Source organism: Sus scrofa, chromosome 5, assembly GCF_000003025.6.
Source record: "Sus scrofa isolate TJ Tabasco breed Duroc chromosome 5, Sscrofa11.1, whole genome shotgun sequence".
Classification (NCBI taxonomy): Eukaryota; Metazoa; Chordata; class Mammalia; order Artiodactyla; family Suidae; genus Sus; species Sus scrofa.
The window spans coordinates 67,465,218-67,484,888 of record NC_010447.5 but is presented as its reverse complement, the minus strand read 5'-3'; the positions used below and the strand labels follow the sequence as shown (position 1 = coordinate 67,484,888).

Genomic DNA, 19,671 nt, shown 5'->3' with positions numbered 1-19,671 from the left:
CCCAAGGGCCCCAGACAGTAAGTTATTCTCTCGCCTGTTGGCTCCTTGGAGGCTCCAGGCTCTGGTCTCACGGCTGTTCTGAAAGGTGCTGGCCGGTTTGTTTTGTCTGGAGGGGTTTCCGGTCAAAGGCGTCACAGCGCTTCTCCAGGCCTGTGCCCACCCCAAGCCCAGGCCCACTGCACCCAGGGCACTCCCTTGCGGGGGGACCCCAGAGTCCCCTCTCAGCCCACCCCACGGGCGGGACGCCGGCACCCGCTGCCCTCCAGGGAGGCCTCGCTCGCAGACCCGCAAGCCGGGCCGCCCTGACTAATGACACCTTCCTGCCTTTGGAAGCCTAATGTTTTGGAGCATTTTATTTCCTCCCAAATAGGCATGGTTCTGGTAGCAAAACCAAGCTCTGGGGAACCCTCGGCTCCTGCCTGAACACGGCACACCGCCTTGCAAGTGCCTGCAGACAGAGCCCTGCAGACACAACTCCCTGGGCCCTGAGCTGAGCACACCGCGGTTCCTCCCCTGGCAGTCGGCCCGCCTCTTTGCCCTGGAGCTGGGCCCCACCCATGCGCTCATCTCACCCCTCCACCAGAGGAAGCTGCAGAACCACAGCTTTAATCCGTCCCCGACCCTCCCCACCGTTGCCTCCCAGCTCCTCAGAATATTGACTGCCTAGCAAACTCTAGGATTTATTCAGTTTTTTCTTTTATGATGAACTGTCTCATATATGCAAATAGGAGTCACCTGTATGTGAGAGAAGAACATTCAGAGGACGTTGTTCACCTGTAGCCAGCTCAAGGAACAGCCCGTTTCTCTCCTCCTCTCCTTGGGGGAATGCCTGTCCTGAATTTGCGGTTTTCATCCCTGGCTTCTCCTCAGGGACACACTTCCTCCCTGTCATGTTGCATAAGCTGCTCGGCAGGGGCGCCACGTGCTGGTGGGCAGCTCAGGGGCGCTCTAGATCTAATGGAGCCCAGAAAGGTCAGGAAGCCTCTCTGAGGGGGGTGGCAAGACTGGACGGATGGCAGGGTCTGACAGCCTGGCTGCACCTGTTACTATAGGAAGGAGGGCTTTCAAACAGCTTGCTCCTTAAGGAGCCCCTGCTCCTGGCCCCCTGTGGCCCAATGCGTCACGGTTTCCAAATGCACCATGGGGATGGGCAGGAGCCACGTAAGAGTGGCTGGAAATAGCCCGCGGAATGCCAGCCAGGTGATGCAGGAAGAGGTCAGCTCTGGAGAAGCATCAGCCCTGAGCCAGTGGGAAGCAGGTCAAGGGCGTAGTGCCTCTGGGGTCCCTGGGAGGAGGTAGCACATGAGGCAGTGTTGGCCAACGCATAGTTCAGGGCATCGCTGTAGAGCTCAGTGCGACTCTGAGCCAGACGGCCCGGATTTGAACGCTGGCTCTGCCATCCATGGACATGTGGCCTTGGGCAAGTCTGCATGGGCCTTGCTCTCCTCTCCAGGAGAGGACCACGTGGTCCTGTATGTGAGACACTCTAAGCCCTATGTGAGTAGCAACCATCGTTTTCCTTTTTAGGATTTCCAACTTGTTATTTTGTCAGATAAGAAACCAAAAAGCAAAAGCACCTTTCAGGGAGTTCCCGTGGAAACGAATCTGACTGAGAACCGTGAGGTTGTGGGTTTGATCCCTGGCCTCTCTCAAAGGGTTGGGGATCCAGCGTTGCCATGAGCTGTGGTGTAGGTTGCAGACCCGGCTCAGATCTGGCGTGGCTGTGGCTGTGGTGTAGGCCAGCAGCTGTAGCTCTGATTCGACCCCTAGCCTGGGAACCACCTTATGCCACAGGTGCAGCCCTAAAAAGCAAAAAAAAAAAAAAAAAGCACCTTTCAGTTTCCCTATGATATTTTGTGACCACATCCATGGCATGTGGAAGTTCCAGTGCCAGGAACTGAACCGCACCAGAGCTGTAACCAGAGCCACAGCTATGACAATACCAGATCCTTAACCCCTTGAGCCACAAGGGAACTCTTCCCTAAAACAGTATAAAAGAACATGAAAAATAGGAAGGATGTGATTTCAAAATAAAGAACAGCCCTTTATCTTGAACTGTCAAGGATCTTGCTGTCTTGTCTGAGTTCATGGAGAAGTACTGGACTTCCCAGATGGCGTGATTGCTGAAGCCCTGAGTTCAAGACGAGGAGTTAGATGAAACCAGAAGGGCAGGGAGGCAGCAGAGTATCAGTCAGACAGACTGTTGGGTTAAAATCAGACCGCTCCCTGGCTGTGCGGCCCTGGACTAGGTCCCCAGCTTCTCTGAATTAGTTTCCTCGTGTGTAAGGTGGGGATACCTCTTTTGCTGGAGAGTTAATAAAACAATGACCGTAAAGCCTCTGGCACTTATTTGATGCTCGGTAGATACAGGTCTCCTCCTTTAATCTGGGCATGTTGTGCCTCCCTGCCTTCTGGCTCGTGAGCTGGCTGGAGAGCAGAGACCTCATCTGGTCCTTCCTGGGTCCCCTATGATGGAGGCCCACAAAACCTTGCACGCGCAGCCCATCCCAGAGGCAGGCAGGCCATGAGGCTGCACTGCTTCATTTCATCCTTCTCCTGGTCCAACCCAGACCAGCCCTGCCTCCCCCAGCGGAGGAGATGCTTCCTTGGTCCTGAGCCATTTCCAGGGAAGGGCCTCCTCCCAGCTCCTCCCAGGCCCCCCTTCACCCCACGCCAGGGGAAAGGTCTCTGATGGCCCACCGGTGCCTGTGGCAGTCAGGTGTGTGCCGAAACACCAGAGTCTTGTGACACAAGAGCTGGAAATGGCATGGTCACCAGTAGGGTAGGAAATTGCTCCAGCCACCCAGCAAGTAACTATGGAGCAAGAGTCTCTGCCTGTTTCTTCACAGTCATCTTCCTTATCTTCCCATTTCCTCGTGAAGTCCCTCTTAATGTCTAGCCCCAATCCTTCTAGAAACTACTCCAAGCTCACAGCATCAGAATGGCTGGGCCATTTCCCACATGCCTGCGGGTTTCACGGGTCCACCCCAAAAGTGTTTCGGAGGAAGGGGCAGCAATGCGAGACCCACTGGCTTTGGGAAGAAGCACCAGAGCTCCCAGCTTGGGGAGCCACCCACCTCCAGGCAGGACAGGGGTCAGAGCCAGGCCATAAACCTTTCCCTGTGGGGGCCAAACTGTCTCCTCCTCTTAGAAGAAGAGGCAGCGAAACTGTCCGCTGGCAAGATTTTCCTGATAAAATGCCTGTGTGCTTAATCGCATCCTCGCTGCCCTGTGACAGCCCAGTGCTGGGTTAAATCGTTTCCCCTCCTACCCTGATGTCTAGAAAATCTCCTCTCCGGGCCTATCGGCCCTGCTTGATGGGCACTCATTAGGGCCTTCAGTATCTTAGATCTCTTCCCCAAATTGGTCCCTCGGTCTGAGTCCCTCTCTCCCTCTCTCCCTCTCATCTAACCCTCCATATGTCACAGGCTGGGCTTCACTAGAAACATCTGGAAGTGGCCTTCTCCCCCACGCCCATTGTCTGCCATCCAAAGGAGGGACCGGCCCCTCTCCCACAAGGGCAGAGCTCAGCACCCCTGAGCAAGGTGCAACGTAATGTGTCCCCTCCTGCTCGCCATACCAGGTGCTCTGCCAATAGGACCGTATCTCCTGAAGGAGTCAGCCCATTCTTTTCATTTGTTTGTTTGGGTTTTTTTTGGCCGCACCCACAGGGATCAATCCAAGATCAAACTCTCTCCATAGCCGTAATCAGAGTCACAGCAGTGACAACACCGTATCCTTAACCCACTGAGCTACCAGGGGACTCGCAAGCCCGTTCTTTCCAAGTGTTTCCCAGTCATACTTGAGTTTCTAGATGCTTCTCCTGGAACTCCTGGATCTTCACTGATTTCTCCTTCTCTGCTCTTGAAAGAGCCAGCTTTAACGCAGCTGCATTTACTGAGTGCTTACCCTCTACCCGATGCCTTTCCACACATCATGCCACTGAATCCTCCCCAGCACCCTAAGACCTCAGTGCTATCGTCACCCCCATTGGACAGATACATAAACCAAGGCTTTGAAAGCTTGGGTCATTGAACCAGGGTCACAGACTTTGTAAGTGGTCAAACCAGGACTTGAACCTGGATTTGAACTGCTCCGTCTCTGCTCTCAACTGTTCCACCTCCTACTGCTTCCTTGAAAGTTTCTGAAATCTTCCAGCCCAGGGCACTCTTGTCCCACCTCCCCACCCCCTCCTTTCCAGCCTAGTAGGGAATCCACAAAAATCTGGTGCTCAGCTCTCTGCTCTCAGAAAAAGATTTCTTGTATTTTAAAGTTCTTTGTCAGTAATCAAGAGTCCCCTGCACCAGGATCGACTCTCTTGTGAATTAGTGAAGTCCTGCTAATATGACATATCAGTCTCTCCTGACTTTGTTTCTGGTGAGGTAGCTCCCTGGAATCCAAGGACCGAAGAGATGCCTAATTGATTCTCCAAACCTGCAAAACTGCAGCCCAGACTTTCAACACAGTGCCCACAACAGATCCCACCAGCCTGCTTGGGGTGACGGGAGGGGAGGGAGAAGACCCAGCAAGCAGTGACAAAGAGAGGAACCTGGTGGCCCCTCTGCCTGCATGGGCTCTGTCTTCACCTCCTGGCTTCACCTCCAGAACCTGAGCAATTGCTCCCCTTCCCTGAGCATTGCCTCAGCTGAAAACTGGACACGGTGACCTTTGCCTTTGTGCCTTTGACAGGTTTGTGGGGAGGACAGTGGAGCGGAGGGTAGGAAGGAGCCCTGTAACCTGGCCGGCGCTGCACAGACCCTGTGAAGGCTGAGGCTGGCTTTGCACCAAACCCTCCCTCCATCCCCAGGCCAGTTGTGGGCCAGCACAGGGGTCATGAGTGAGGGGAGGCTTGCCCTCCCCTTTTGTGTTTTCACAATAAGTTAAACGAGAAGAAACCCTGTCCGCTGGCCTCCCCAAGGCTCCTCTCTGCAGAAGCTCCAGCTGGTGCCAACTCTGCCTTTCCCACCGCCCTGGGCGCTCCTGTTCCCATCCCTCTGCCTCGCTCTGTCCTGCTTTGCAAAGGCTCCTGGTCTCTCAGCCAAGTCAGCTCCTTCCTGGCTTGCTTTCAAGTAGAATCACGGAGCACAGGGGGCCGGGGGTGGGGGGCGGATGGAGAGGCTGAGGCATTAGGCCGAGCAGCCCCTGGGTGACCCAGGTGAGGATGCAGAGGCCTGGAGAAGGGGGTGCCTCATCTAAGTCTGGAGAAGCCTGAGTCCACTCTGTTCTGTAGTCACCAGTGTCACCAGCGGGAGACCTGGGGCGAGGAACCGTCTCCTCAATCTCCTGTCTCGGCAGCAAAGGACGGCCTGCCCTGGCTCTCTGCCAGGTGACGGATGGCCTGTGACGCCACGTGCACCGACCCTTTCCCTGTGCTCCCCGCCCCCACTTCTCCCTGCTCCAGACAGAAGCATGGGTCTTCCTTCAGACAGCTGTCTTTCCTGCTTTGTTTTGTTTTTCAATCATCACAAAGGTAATCTCTAAAAATCGCCTTTCTTAAACCTTTCCCGGCCTCTCCGAGGCAGTGCGTTCTTGAAGAATGCCTGCTCCGAGGCAGCCGCTCTTGTGATGGAGGAAGAGTGTTTCCTCATTTTCAGTTTGACGAAACAAATTTAAAACACCTTTTGTCCTAACATCAGAAACACTTATTGGAATTATAAGTCGTTTTCAAAGCTCGTGTTGTTGCTTAAGAGATACATGGATAAAGATGACCTTTCCGAGGAGAAAACAAAACAGCACCAGAAATAGTGAGGTTAGAATAATCCCAGGCCTGTGGGGAACGGTCACTCTTTCTGGGAGTGAAAAGAAAAGGAATATCCAGAAGTTCCAAACAAGAAGTTTTTAGCAAAGGAAACGAGAATTTGTTTCCTCCCACACCAGACAAAACTCTGTGTTAGTAAACGCCAACTCGACAGCGGTGACGGGACAGTCCTTGCCGTGGCTTTCATTTGGTTGTTCTGGAAGTATTCTTTTTAGCTGGGTTTATTTCTTTAAATATTAAAGCCTAGAGCCTTTTTCCTTCCCTAAAAACATTCCCTCAGTCATTTCTCCCTTCAGCTTGATTGCGCTGATGTGTTGACCTAAGGCTGCCTGAGCCTCCTGCTCAGAGCTTTGGGGTGGGGGGGCAGGGAAGGGCCCCACTTCTCGGTCCCTGGGCCACAAGCCAGGTTCTCTGAGAGGAGGTGGGGGGAGGGGGGCACACTTCACATCCTGCACCAGCGAGCCCCTCCCTTCTTTTGTCATCTCACTCTAGTGGGTAGACGGGGCAAGGGCCACAGCTCAAATCCTAGCTCTGCCATTTGCCGGATGTGTGGCCCATGGACAAGTCAGTCATCTCCAAGCCTCAGTGTCCTTGTGTGTACCGTGGGGACAGCACTGTATAGCTTGTAGTGAGAATCAGTAATACCTGTCTCCATCGCACCCAGCAGGCAATTCAGCACATGATGGCCAGCATTCCCCTTCCCGCTGTCATAGGTGGGGACACCAAATAGAAACAGGAAGGGAGGAGGAATTCTCCCTTCAGCTCCAGATGTGCTGCTGATGGGCAGACTGTCTGGAGGGGGCCCCAGCCTGGTCTCACTCACACTGCAGCCCCCGCACAGCCCTGGAGGCGGGTACGGTTCCCAAGTGACCACCTGGTTAGCTGAGAGAGCATCTGAGAGGATGTCCGGGTCTGGGAGGGAAAGCACACAAGGAGACTGGCCCAGACACGAGTTCCGTGTCCCTGCTGAGCAGAATGGCAGACACCAGGGCAGGACAAAGCTGGTGTTAGAGGGACGCCTCCGCCCAGACAGAATCTACTTTATCCTTTGTGCCTCCAGAGTCTGGCAGGAAGACACAGGTGGGGCAAAGAGCACAGAGGGGTAAAGTAACAAGGGCAGGCTTCTCTAGCCAAGGACTAAATTTTTCTGCCTCCTCCATTGAGGTCACCCCCGGGTATGGAGCCAGCCATGCTGGACTCCGCCTTGATGCCGTGATGCTCAAAGACCTGGAGCTCACCTGCTCAAAAAGCCCAGGTGAGGAGCAGCCCTCCCCACGTCCACAGCTCACTCTGGGCACAGGACCCCAACCCCTGCAAAGGCCCCTGGAAACTAAGCTCTGGACTGCAAGGAGATGGGACAATTCCCCTTGGCCACTCCACTGCCCTCCCGGGGTGAAGATGCAGGGACGGGGAGCCTGGGGGCCAGGCGGGCTGGGAGAACCTGCTTCCACCTCCACCCCACCCCCATCCCAACCCCTGGCGGAGGGAAGCGCTTCTCTAGGAAAGAGCAGGCAGTTCTGAGGCCCCAGAATGACCCTCCCAGCCTGGATGTGACTAATGGAGCAGCCACAGGACTCAGAAGCTCCAGAGTCCAGCTGTTTGAAGCCTAAACTGTATGGATTGAGAATTTAATTGTTCCATATCGCTGAGTAAACACTGGCTGGTCCATTGATCAGGCCTCAAGTCCCTGGGGAGAGACTAGAGGGACAGATGCCGACTCAGGGCTCTCCCCGCATCACTGCTGCCTGGGTGTCCCTTCCCCACGGGTCCCAGGCAGAGTCTCAATTGGCTGATTGGCAGGTGACAGGGGAGGGGGGCCGGGAGGGACTCCCGGGAGCCTCTCCCAGTGGCCGTGGTACACGGAGTAGGAAGCGCAGGCTACAAAATCTTATTTTCTTTCCTGGGGTTGGTGGGGGGCGTGTAAAACACAGCCCAGAAAAAGAAACCCTACTACTAATATAGTAACAGCCGTTAATTCTATATAACTGGATTCCACTTTTATTTTCTCCGTTACATTTCTGTATTTTCCACATTTCCAACAACTAGCAAGTATAACTTACAATCAGACAAAGTAGATGTTATTTAGGATCAAATGAGATGGCTGGAAGGATTTCTCCCACGAAACGTAAAGAAACTCCTCGCAGCAGCTCCGTGGAAGGCGGCTGCCTGTCAGGCTTAGGGCTGGGCTGAACTTCTAGCTCCAGGACTGATTAGCAGTGGTCCCCCTGTCGAGACCCCAAACTTCTCTCACCCCAGAGTCCTTATCTGCAAATGGCCATAGCAGCTGTCTCACGGAATTAAATGAGACCGAACACTGAGAGCACTTAGCACGCATCCCTGGCACGTTCAGTAAAGGTTCTTCTGTCCTGGAGGAAGGATGGACGACCCGAAGGCCACCTCCCCCACCAGGCCTGGGGGAGGTTGTCTTTTCTGCCCAGTGCCCCCCTCCCGATCCGCCCCCGCTCCCGGCCTCCTGTCATTACATTAACAGAAGCCGCTCTTCCCGTCTCAGGGCCCCACTGCCACCCAGGGAGACAAATGGGTCGCTCTTCTGCCAGATGCAGGAGGACGTGGCCAGCTCCTGGGTCATTGTTCCCAGTGTCACGGAGAGCCTGAGTGGGAGGGGAGCCCGTGGGATGGGAAGTAGGCCTGCGATTACTGGCTTATTCAGTTCCCCAGAATAAAGCCTGTCATTAGCAGCAGCAAGGGGAGGGGGGAAGGGGGCAGAGCCTGGCAGGCACTCCACTCACGGCCCTGGAGGCTGCTCTCACCTGAGGGCCTGTCACCTGGGAAGCGTGGGCTGTGTGCCTGGGGCGGCATGAACCTGGGCTGATGCGGGCACAGGTGGTCCGGTCTCGGGGCCTTGCCAGCCTGCAACCCCTCCATTGTATCCTGTCTCTCGCCTCCCACTTCTGGGAGCAAGGCTCCTGGCAGGATCCGTGTCCCAAGATAGAGTTTCTCCTGATCCCTCCCCCAAAGGCTTCCCTTTGGTGGCTGGGGAAGGCTGTCCTGGCACCCCAGGACTGGGCTTTGGGAGGGGCAAGGGTCTCTCCTGAACCCCCGCATCTTCCTCAGGCTGCTGCAGCTCCTCTTTGTGTGTCTGATCCAAGGGGCTGTGGGTATAATTAGCTGCAGCAACCAGGGATGAGCCCCTGAGGCCAGGAAAGGGACTCTTGCTCAACTCTATGGCTTGGGTGGGGACAGCACCTCAGACTCTGCTGACCTGGGTCACTACTGAAGCCAGGTGGAGAGAAGGAGGTGAGGGGCCTCAGTGGCCGGCCCTGTGCTCATGCACCAAACACCCTGACCTTGACCTCTGAGCAATGGTGTGGCATCCTTCGGGGAAACCCCAGAGGAGGCTGACTTGGCTGGAGCCTGGCTGAGCAGGTGGGAACCCAGACTGAGCGGTGGGCAGGAGGGAGCCTGGCTGGTCTTTGAGCCCAGCCTGGGTCTCCCCAGGGGGTCCAGAAGGCCTTGGACACACCCACCACGTGCTCACCAGAGCCCGGCCTCTGACTTTGGCACGGTCTGGTAGAGAAACTCGGGCAGTGTGGGTCACTCTCTGGAGCAAGACACCTGGCTAAAGGGAAGGGAGGGGGCAGGGAGGTCACAGACAGGTTGGGACCAGGACGTCGGGAGTCTGATGGGAGAAAACGTATCTCAGGGTGAAATCCCCCCAAGAGGCCAAGAACAGACAGACCAAGTGACACACACACACACACACTGCTGGGCAACAGAAGGTGCCCAGAAAGCTCCTCCCAGAGAAGCCGAGGCACTGACATCAGACAGATGGACAGACAGACAGAAATGCTCCAGGAAACCACAAACCAGACAGACGGGACATGGTGAGACAACTGGGGACAGAGGCAGACAGTGGCTGAAGGTCTGGCCAACCTGGGGGCATGCCCCCTGCCCCGCACAGAGGGAGGGCTGCAGTGCCCTCCGGGACCGCTGTCCAAGACACTCCCACCCCCACCCTGCCTCCCAGCCCCACTGCCTCATTGAGGATTCCTGCCACCCCGCCCACCTTGGAAAAGAAGCCTGTTCCTGGCACCCGGCCCCCATGAAGGGCCAGCACCCCTCGCCCTGCCCCAGCACACCGCCCGGTCCCACAAAGCACGGCATGCTAGGCCCTCCCATCCGCTCCCACCAGCGGTCAGGGCTACAGGTGGGGGCCAGGCCTAGAGAGAAGGTGGGCCTAGGGGAGAGAGGAAGGAGGGAGCCTGGCCGAGGTTTCCCAGGCCCAGCTCCTTGGGGCACCATGGTACCCACCCCTGCAGATGCTGGCGCTCGGGGTGGAGACAGCAGTAGATGTGGATGGGACGGCGGTGGACCAGGGGCAGGAGGCAGACCAGACAGCTTTTCTCTCTCTCCATCAAGGAGGACATTTTTAGGAAGAAGAGGCTCAGAGCCATACGGGCTCCCAGGAGGGGGCCGGGCCTCCACCTCCATCTGCCCATCACCCCGCGCCACTCACTGGCCGCCCTCTTTCCTCTCCCTCCCACTGTCTCTTTCTCCCATTTCTCTTCTTCCTCCCAGTTTGCAGGAGGGCCATTCTCAGCCGGGGGGCAATGCCCTGCTAGATGGGAGCCCAAGAGACCCAGGGGGCCTTACTTTTCTTAGGTCCGTGGCACATAGCCCGCCCCGAGACCTCCAGGCATCGGCACAGCACTGGGCCCTCCCCTGGCCTCCATCCCTGGGGTGGCCTCAGGTAGCAGCCGTGCCTCCCTCAGCCCTGGAGGTGAGAGTTCCCAAGATGGGCCCTTATTTTGGCCCTTCTCCCACCATTCCTCCTCAGAGTCCTGCTTCCCCAAACCCCTCTGACTCCCTTCAAGGGAAAACTAGCAGTGACACCTTTCGGGGAGGTTTTCTGCCCCCAAGCTCATCAGTTCCCATCTCCAATTACTACCTGGTTATTTTGCAAGGAATAAAGTGGGGAAGACGGTGGAGTCGCGAAGTATAAATCTGGGGGTGGCGGGAAGCAGGTGTGGGGGCCTTTAGTGCAGGTCCAGGTCTGGGTGCTCTCCAGCTGTGTGATGCGGAGGGGTCCCCATGGCTCTGAATCCTCTGCTGCCTCCCGTGAGATGGAGCCTAAAGTTCGTTGAGACCCTGAGCAGCCCAGAGGCTCCGGGAGAGGGTGCACTGCGCTACCCTCTAGATGGACCAGCCCCTCCATCATACGGGTGGGAAAACTGGGGGCCCAGGGCAGTTCAGTGACTTGCCCAGATTCATTCCGACAAGAGGAGACTGCAGAGGGGTTGAATTTCAAGCCAGAATCCAAGTATCCTGACCTTCAGGGAAATAAAGAACAAGGAAGGAAAAGAGAAGCACTCTGAACTGAGACAGGAAACTCGAGAGAAAGGACAGAGAGCAACCCACAGAGGGGACAGTTCCAGGCTGAGACGGAGAGAGAGGATGCCGACGATGCTGTGGGAGAATGAGAGATGGAGGGACGGATGGATGGGGAAGACGGTGGAGGGGAGCAGGAGGACGGGAGTGATGGAGCAAGAGGTCTGGCCAGTGACCCAGGAGGAGAGCTTGGGACGGACTCCGCCCCTGGCATCTCAGCGGGCCCTGCTTTTCCCAGGTTGTTGGCAAACCCAGCAGAGCTTGACAAACCCTTCATATCAAAAGGCATCTTGGCTCCCTTATGGCAGGAGAAAGATGAGCGAGGAAAAAAATGCCAGTCTTGGGTCTGAGAGGCAGGATGGGCACTGTCATGGGCTGGGTACCTGCTGTGCCAGACGACCCAGCACGTGAGATTTTAGGTATATAATCAAACACCTGCCCTGACGTGTAAACAGGTGAACTTTATACAGGCCATTGAGTGGGAAGGAGCAGCGGTTGGGGGTTCGAACAGTAGGCTGTAAGGACCTAAAGGTTGGGATCGGCTCATGTGGGGCCCGGAGGAAGGACAGAGAGATGAAAACATGAGGAAGGAGGTACAAACAAGCAAACAAACAAACCACAAGACTCAAGAGAAGAGGCCGGGTGGTGCCCTGGCGTGTGTGGGCTGCAGCGGGGGTGCGGGTGGGGTGGGGAGGACCGGCCGCCAATCCTTCTCACCTTTGGGAGGCCGGGTCAGAGCAGGCTGGCTTCTGCTCGGCATCGGCCGCTGGGCAGCAGAACTGATGCAGCACGGTCTCATTCCTGAGGGCAGAGCAGAGGGAGAGATCAGAGCTCAGTCCCTGGGTAACACCAGGGTCCCAAACACTGCCCAGGAGGGCGAACCTGTCATAAAGCCTCTCAACCACCCATCAGGCCCAATGCAAACACCACCTCCTGCTTGCAGCCCCCTGCCCCCACCCCCATCAATAAACACTTCCACATCTGCACCCCCATCCCCACAATAGGCTTCTCCACGCAGAGGTACCAATTTGTTTGGCCCTATCTTTTGTCACGATCACAGTTAGCTCTTTATAACCCTTTGCTGCCCCCCACCCCCCTGCCCACCACGGCCCTGACAACAAGGCAGAATGAGGTCTCTTCATCCACGATGCACAGAATTAATGCACTGAACATTTTAAAGCTAATCATATGCAAAGATGCAAAGCACTCATAGAGGTTTAGAGTTGCTGGCTGAAAATATAAGGTAGGGGGCTTGATGAGGGATTTGTCTGATGCAGATCAAAAGGCCGACGGGAAGGTGGAGATCCGGGTTCAGGGCCGAGGCTGCCACCCACCAGCGGTGTGATGCCTGGTTCACCTTCCAGGCTCTCAGTTTATTTACCAACGAACTGCAGGAGTGGTTCTCAGCCACAGCTGCTTATTAATCTCTCCGGTGGATTTTTAAACTACTGGTGCTAGACCCTGCCCTCCAGGGACAATTCACTCTGGCTGGCCTGTGTCAGGGGCACGAGGACATACTAGACCCAGGACTCGGGGATTCTTCTAAGGGCAAGAACTGAGAGCCATCAGACTAGATGATATCTGAGGCCCTTCTGTCTCTATGCTGGGATTTTTTTCTTTTTTATTTATTTTTTTATTTTTTTAGGGCCATACTGATAGTCTAAGGAAATTCCCAGGCTAGGGCTTGAACTGGAGCTACAGCTGCCAGCCTACACCACAGCCCCAGCAATGCATGATCTGAGCCATGTCTGCGACCTACACCACAGCTCACGGAAACCCCGGATCCTTAACCCACTGATCGAGGCCAGGGATCAAACCTGCATCCTCACGGATGCTAGTCGGATTCTTAACCCTCTGAGCCACGACGGGAACTCCAATGCTGGGCTTCTAATATCCACCTTGAGCCACCATAGGACTTAACATTGGAATTCCTTTCAGATAAATTTACACTGATCCACTGCCTTTTCCCCTTTGGCCATCCTGGAGTCAGAGAAAGTCAGACCCGGGAGGGCTCTGTTCTGATCCTGCCTCCATTTCCCAGGCATCCTCCCCGGGGCTGGGAGCTGCTCCTCTGAGCAGGCACAGAGGCAGTCTCTGCAGAGCCTCCCGAGTCCCCAGACCCAGCTGTGCTGGCACGTGCCGTGGAGACGTAAGCATGGATGCCCCAGGTCCTCCTGCACCTCAGGCAGGCAGAGTATTGGAGTCACAGTCTCTTCGGGGTTCCTGCTGATGGTTCCCTCAGGCCAGTCCAGCTGAGAGGGGAGGCTTGCCTTCATCCCTTCTCCTGTTTCCCCTCCATCCCCCTCCTGCCCCTGGGCCTCCTCAGCCTCTATGGAGGCTCCCCGATAGACCCCCCTCGGTGCCTCCTGCTGGGGTTTAGTTCATGCTGCCCGCCTCTGACCACCTGGCCCCAGGCCCTCCCCAAGGTCATGGTCCAAGTGCCTGACCTGGGGAGGTCTTAGCTTAAGTCGCCCAGACTTCCCCTGCCTCCTTCTCAGAGGAGACGCCACAAGCCTCAGTTTTCTTGCTGGTAAAACTAAGATAATAGGAACTCCTTCACCTGGCAGGCTTTTCAGGGAGCAGACACAGCAGTGAATATATAAGCCCTTGGTGAAGGGGATCCTAGTGCACATTTTATTTATTCACTTTTCTGACCCAGGCTTTAATGTCATCAGTTCAAACAACAGAAAGAAAGGAAGAATTCTTCTTTGAGCACGAAGAGTGCTTCCTCCATGCCTGCAGTCAACCAGGGCTGCATTTTGTGAACACCCAGAGACACGAGATGTCCCCTCCACACAGCAAGAGCCAGCTTTTCTCAGAACCTGCTTCCAGGGGCCTCTGCCCTTTGTACCTACCTAATCTGTCCAACCAGGGCAGGTGGTACCCTGCCACACCTCTGCATCCCCATTTCTTGGTGGTGGAAAGTGAGGCCTGGTGTGAGGCAGGTCCCAGCAGGCAGAGTAGGTGCCTGAGACCTGGGCGTTTAGAGGACCTAGGAGGCAGGCCTTGTCTGTACCGACCCCCCACCCCTTGCTCCTGGAGAGGTAAAGGAGAAAGGCCTGCACCCACAGGTCTGAGGGCAACCACTGCACTTTAGGAGAGGAAGACCCTTCTGGGTGCGTCAGGAACGTGAGCCAGACTTGGAATCGCACAGCCCCTAACCTGGCCTCAAACAGGAGCCTGGGAAGGACTTTCCCGGAGTTGCCATTATAAAGACAGTTATTACTTAAAAAAAAAAAATACACACATGCACACATATATATTCATGTAGAAACCCTCAGCAATCCTAAATGTCTATTAACTGGTAAACAGGTAAATAAACTGTAGCATATCCATATGACGAAATACTATTTAGCAATAAAAAGGAACAAGCTTACTCATATGCACACCAGTGTGGATGAATTGCAAAAGCACCCTGTACTAAGTGAAAGATACTAGACACAAAAGTTGACACCCTGTGCAATTGTATGAGATTCTAGAAATGGCAAAGCCATAGTGACCAAACAGACCGCTTTCTGTGATACGGGAGGGGAGAGATTGGATGGAGAAGGGAACAAGGGGCTTTGGGGTGATGGAAACGGTCCATGGCTTGACAAGTGGCTACACAACTGTAGACCTTTGTCAAAAATTGTCGAACTACATGCTTAAAGTGGGAGAATTTTATTGTGTTTAATTGCACCTTAATTCGGCTGATTTTTTGTTGTTGTTTAGGCCACCCCGGCAGCATTTGGAAGTCCCCGGGCCAGGGACTGCGACCTATGCCATGGTTGTGGCAATTCCGGATCGTTCTTTAATTCACTGTGCCACGATGGGGATTGAACCCACACCTCTACAGTGACCCAATTCGCTGCAGTTGGATTCTTAACCCACTGCACCACAGCGGGAACTCCACAGCTGATTTTTTTTTTAATCAAAATATTTTCTCCCCTTCTCATGTCTTGATACTTCATTAAGAGTCTCAAGAATAATTTTTTTTTCTTTTTTCTTTTTAGGGCTGCACCCGTGGCATACGGAGGTTCCCAGGCTAGGGGTCTAATCGGAGCTACAGCTGCCGGCCTACAGCACAGCGACAGCAACGCCAGATCCGAGCCCCCTCTGCGACCTACACCACAGCTCACAGCAATGCCGGATCCTTAACCCACTGAGCAAGACCAGGGATCGAACCCGAAAACTCATGGTTGCTAGGCAGATTCATTTCCCCTGCGGCACGACGGGAACTCCAAGAATAATTTCTTTTCTGACTTCCCTCATCCCCTTGCCCCCAGATTGCCACCTAATTATTAACCCCCCTCTAAGCGGCAGAATAAAACACCACATTTTCCCTTCCTTTCAACCACTAGATTGGATTTTCAGAAACCAGATGGTTCATAACTGAGCCAAAGGAGTCCAGGGGGCCAGAAACCCGGACAATAAGAAAGGTGGGGGTGGGCAGCTGAGTGGGGATAACGCTGGCCCAGGCCTGGGGCCGCGAGTCCTGCAAAGGCAGGGCTAACAGTGTGGAGCTGGCCTGGAGACCCAGCCCCCTGTCATCACTGGCCCTGGGGAAGGTCAAGTCTCCACAAGCGAAGCTCTTATCCCTGCCCCATTTATCTCATTGAGCTGGAGGGACTCGCCAAGACTTTGAATGTGAAACTGCCTTGGGAGAAACCTAATAAGCCCCACACAGACACACAATCTCATAATGACTGTTACTGATACTAGTCAGAGCCACGAGGGACTCAGCAACCCCAGCTCTGTCGCAAGCAGAGACCTGCCAGGTGCCATCCTGACTTCCTCCTCCTCTTCCTTTTCTCCTCCTCCTCCTCCGGGCCCCACACTCCTCCAGGCGGTGGAGGAGAGAGTGGACTTCCTTCACTCTGCTGCACAGTCCTCCTCAGAAAGCTTTGGAAAGGTCGGAAGAAGCACGTGATGGCAGATGGCCCAGCAGCCAGGGGCGAAAAGCTACAGGAATGTCATCCTGGCGCAGTAGGCCCTCAGGCTTCAGGGTTCTGCCCCAAACCTGCCGAAGGCCGAAATCTCACGGGGCCTCCCTCTCACCAGGCTTTGCTTCTTCTTCGATCTCTGCTCAGTCTTCTCTGAGGGAGCTTTAAAGGTCATCTGGGAGTTCCTGTTGTGGTGCGGCAGAAACAAATCCGACTGGGAACCATGAGGTGCGGGTTTGATCCCTGGCCTCACTCAGTGGGTTAAGGATCTGGGGTCGCCATGAGCTGTGGTGTAGGTCGCAGAGGCAGCTTGGATTTGGCGTTGCTGTGGCTGTGGTGTAGGCTGGCAGCTGTAGCTCCAATGTGACCCCTAGCCTGGGAACCTCCATATGCCTCGGCTTCGGTCCTACAAAGCAAAAAAAAAAAAAAAAAAAAAAAAACTGACTACTGGGGGAGGAGTTCCCTGGTGGCCTACTGGGTTAAGGATCTGGTGCTGTCACCACTGTGGCTCAGGTTCGATCCCGGGAACTTCCTTACATGGCAGGCATAGCCGAAACAAACATAAAACCTGTGAAAGCATTCTCCTAACGGAATTCTTCCAACCAGAAGCCTTCCTCCTGAGACCACTAAGGCTGCTCCATCCCATTGGCGGCCCTGAAGAGGAGCTGCCTGCTGCCCTCCCTGCCGTGGCTCTCCTTGGCCCTCCTCTTCTCCCTGCTGGAGGAAGACTCCTTGAGAAATCCTGCCTAACTGCTCTGTACAGGCCTTGCCCTGGCTTCCTCATCTAGAAATGGGGTTGACAGTTGGGACGTCTCTAAAGCACTGTGTTGAGGGTGAAATGAGTTAAAACACGCAAAGCACTTACAGTAGAGCTGGGCTCACAGTCAGTGTTCACTGAGTGTTAGCCGTTACGAATGTTCTGCTTTGGCTACCCTTGCCCCTCTCCCTTGATCTCAGGGGAGGGGCGCCTCCCCCTCTGCCAGCCCCTTGGTCACACCCTCTCCTCCCCTGCTGCTTCACTGCTGTCAAGGCCTTTGTTCATCAAATCTGTCATCCTAACAACACTATTTCCCTACAGCTCCTCCCGCCCCCTTCCTTCTAAGCTTCCAGGAAGAGCTGTCTGCTTGCAGGTGTCTCCCTTCACCTTGATCTCCTGCCAGCTTGATGCTGTAGGGTAGCTCCTCCCCAGAGCCCCAACAGAGCTTCCCCCTGCGAGCTCCGGGGAGCTCCCCAGCGATCTGGTTGCCAATCCAGTGGGACCTTCTCAGTCTCTCAGTGACTTGACTTTCCCACATTATTCATAGGCCAAACCCTGCCTCTTCCTCTTTTTTTTTTTTTTTTTTTTTTTTTTGTCTTTTTAGGGCCACACTCACAGCATATGGAGGTTCCCAGGCTAGGGGTCGAATTAGAGCTCTAGCTGCCAGCCTACATCACAGCCCACAGCCACAGCAACACCAGATTCAAGCCATGTCTGCCACCTACACCGCAGCTCACTGAAACACCAGAGCCTTAACCCACTGAGCAAGGCCAGGGATTGAACCTACATCCTCATGGATGCTAGTCAGATTTGTTTCCGCTGAGCCACAGTGGGAACTCTGAAACCCTGCTTCTTGAAACACCCTCCTCCCCTGGCTTCCAAGGAAGTGGTCTGCCCGCCCGTGTTCCTACCAGGACCTTGTGTTGGTGGTGATGGGAGGAGTCAGTCCATGGAGAGGAAAGGGGCCAGTGACCAACACCAGCTGGCCAGGCCAGGCCACTTGGTTACCACCCTTAAAGTATGACAGGACCTTGCAATCCCCTCTGGGAGGAGCCACCCCTAAAATGCCAACCTGTTGCTGCTCTAAGGCCCTGGGTGGTTTCCAACACGGTCTCAGGCTGGTGCGTGACGCCCCCACAGGACTGTTGTTCTCTGCCTCTGACTCCTCACGGGGGTTGTAGCTGCAGCAGGGGGAGACCCATCTCAGGATGCTGCTTGGACTCACTCATGGGCAGGTTTTCCAAGTTTTCCACTCAATTCAAACTGCAAATAGCGACCCCCTCTTTTTTTTCTTTCAGGGCCGCACATGCAGCATGTGGAAGTTCCTGGGCTAGAGGTCAAATCGGAGCCACAGCTGTGGGCCTAGGCCACAGCCACAGCAAGGCTGGACCCGAGCAACATCTGTGACCTACGCCGCAGCTCACGGCAACGCCGGATCCACAACCCACTGAGTGAGGCCAGGGATCAAACCCACTTCCTCACGGACACTGTGTCATGTTCTTAACCCACTGAATGCCCCAGCAGGAACTCCTGCCCCCTCCCCTTTACACATGTCCTAAAGAAGGGACCAAGGCATCCTGTCCCCAACAGAAAAATCATCGCCCTCCTCACTCAGAGTCGTCCAGAGCCCAGGAGGCAGGGGACGCTCCCCAGTGGCCTGCTTGTCTGTTTACTCATCGGTACACGTGGCTGACAAGGACCCCGGCAGAACCTCACCGAGACCTCACCTCATCGAGAGGACTGGAGAGGCAGGGATGCTTGTCCCTGTTCCCAGGGGAGGCAGCGCTGGCCCCAGGCCTGAACCCAGCCCCCAGGGTATGTTACTGCCGCAGAGAGGCTGGGGCACACAGGGGACCAAACAGGAGGCAGCGTGCCTTTAGAATCAGCTAAATGAGAAACACACCAGGCGTTCAGCTCGCAGTAGTAATAAATGAGAGGTCACTCCATTCTTCAATGAGCCGCTCTGTTTCCCACCCAAAGGCAAACTCCTCGTCTTCTCCACAGCCCTGCCACGGGCACGGGGTCGGCCACGGATCACCTGCCTGTTTGACGTTTGCGGGACTGGGGGCAGAGTCTGCCTGGGTCAGTGCATTCCTTTTTTTTTTTTTCTCCAGTAGGCAACACAGTGTTATCTGCTGTGGTCACCAGGTTTTACATTAGCTCCTCAGATCTTACTCACCTCACACCTGAAGGTCTGTGCCCACTCACACCCCAAACCTATGCACTATTTCCGCTACCCCACCCCAGCCTCTGGCAACCACTTTTCTACACTGTTTCTATGAGTTTGACTGTCTTTTTCTTTTCTTTTTTTTTTTTTTTTTGGCTGCATCCATGGCATGCAGAAGCTCCCAGGCCGGATCAAACCTATGCCACAGCAGCGACCTGAGCCACAGCAGTGACAATCCCAGATCCTCAACCCACTGAGCCACCAGGGAACTCCCTGAGTTTGACTTTCTTTTTCTTTTTAAGACTCACACATAAGTAATACCATGTAGTATTAGACTTTCTCTGTCTGGCTTATTTCATTAGCATAACGCCCACAAGGTCCATCCATGTTACCACAAATGGCAGAATTTCCTTCTTTGTCAAGTCTAGATAATATTCCACTGTATGGAATCTTCCTTATCCATGCATTCCCTGATGGCCATGTTGGGTTGTTTCCATTTCTTAGCTATTGTAAACAGTGTTGCAATAAACACGGGAGTGCAGATATCTTTGCCAGACTCTGTTTTCATTGCCTTTGGATAAATACCCAAAAGTGGAATTACTGGATCACATGGTAGCTGTATGTTTTATTCTTTGAGGAACCTCCATACTGTTTTCCAATTTACATTCCTACCAACAGTGTATGAGGCTTCACTTTTCTCTACATCCTCACCAATACT

General features: G+C 54.7%; 1 protein-coding gene across 1 annotated transcript in view; it reads right to left on the bottom strand.

Annotated features, from left to right (window-relative positions):
• The window catches only part of IQSEC3 (IQ motif and Sec7 domain 3), a 94,650-nt gene that overhangs the window by 55,600 nt on the left and 19,379 nt on the right, over window positions 1–19,671 (bottom strand). Inside the window, 1 exon segment of the mRNA XM_005664089.3 lies at window positions 11,825–11,908. Within this exon segment, the coding sequence (XP_005664146.2) occupies window positions 11,825–11,908 (84 nt within the window).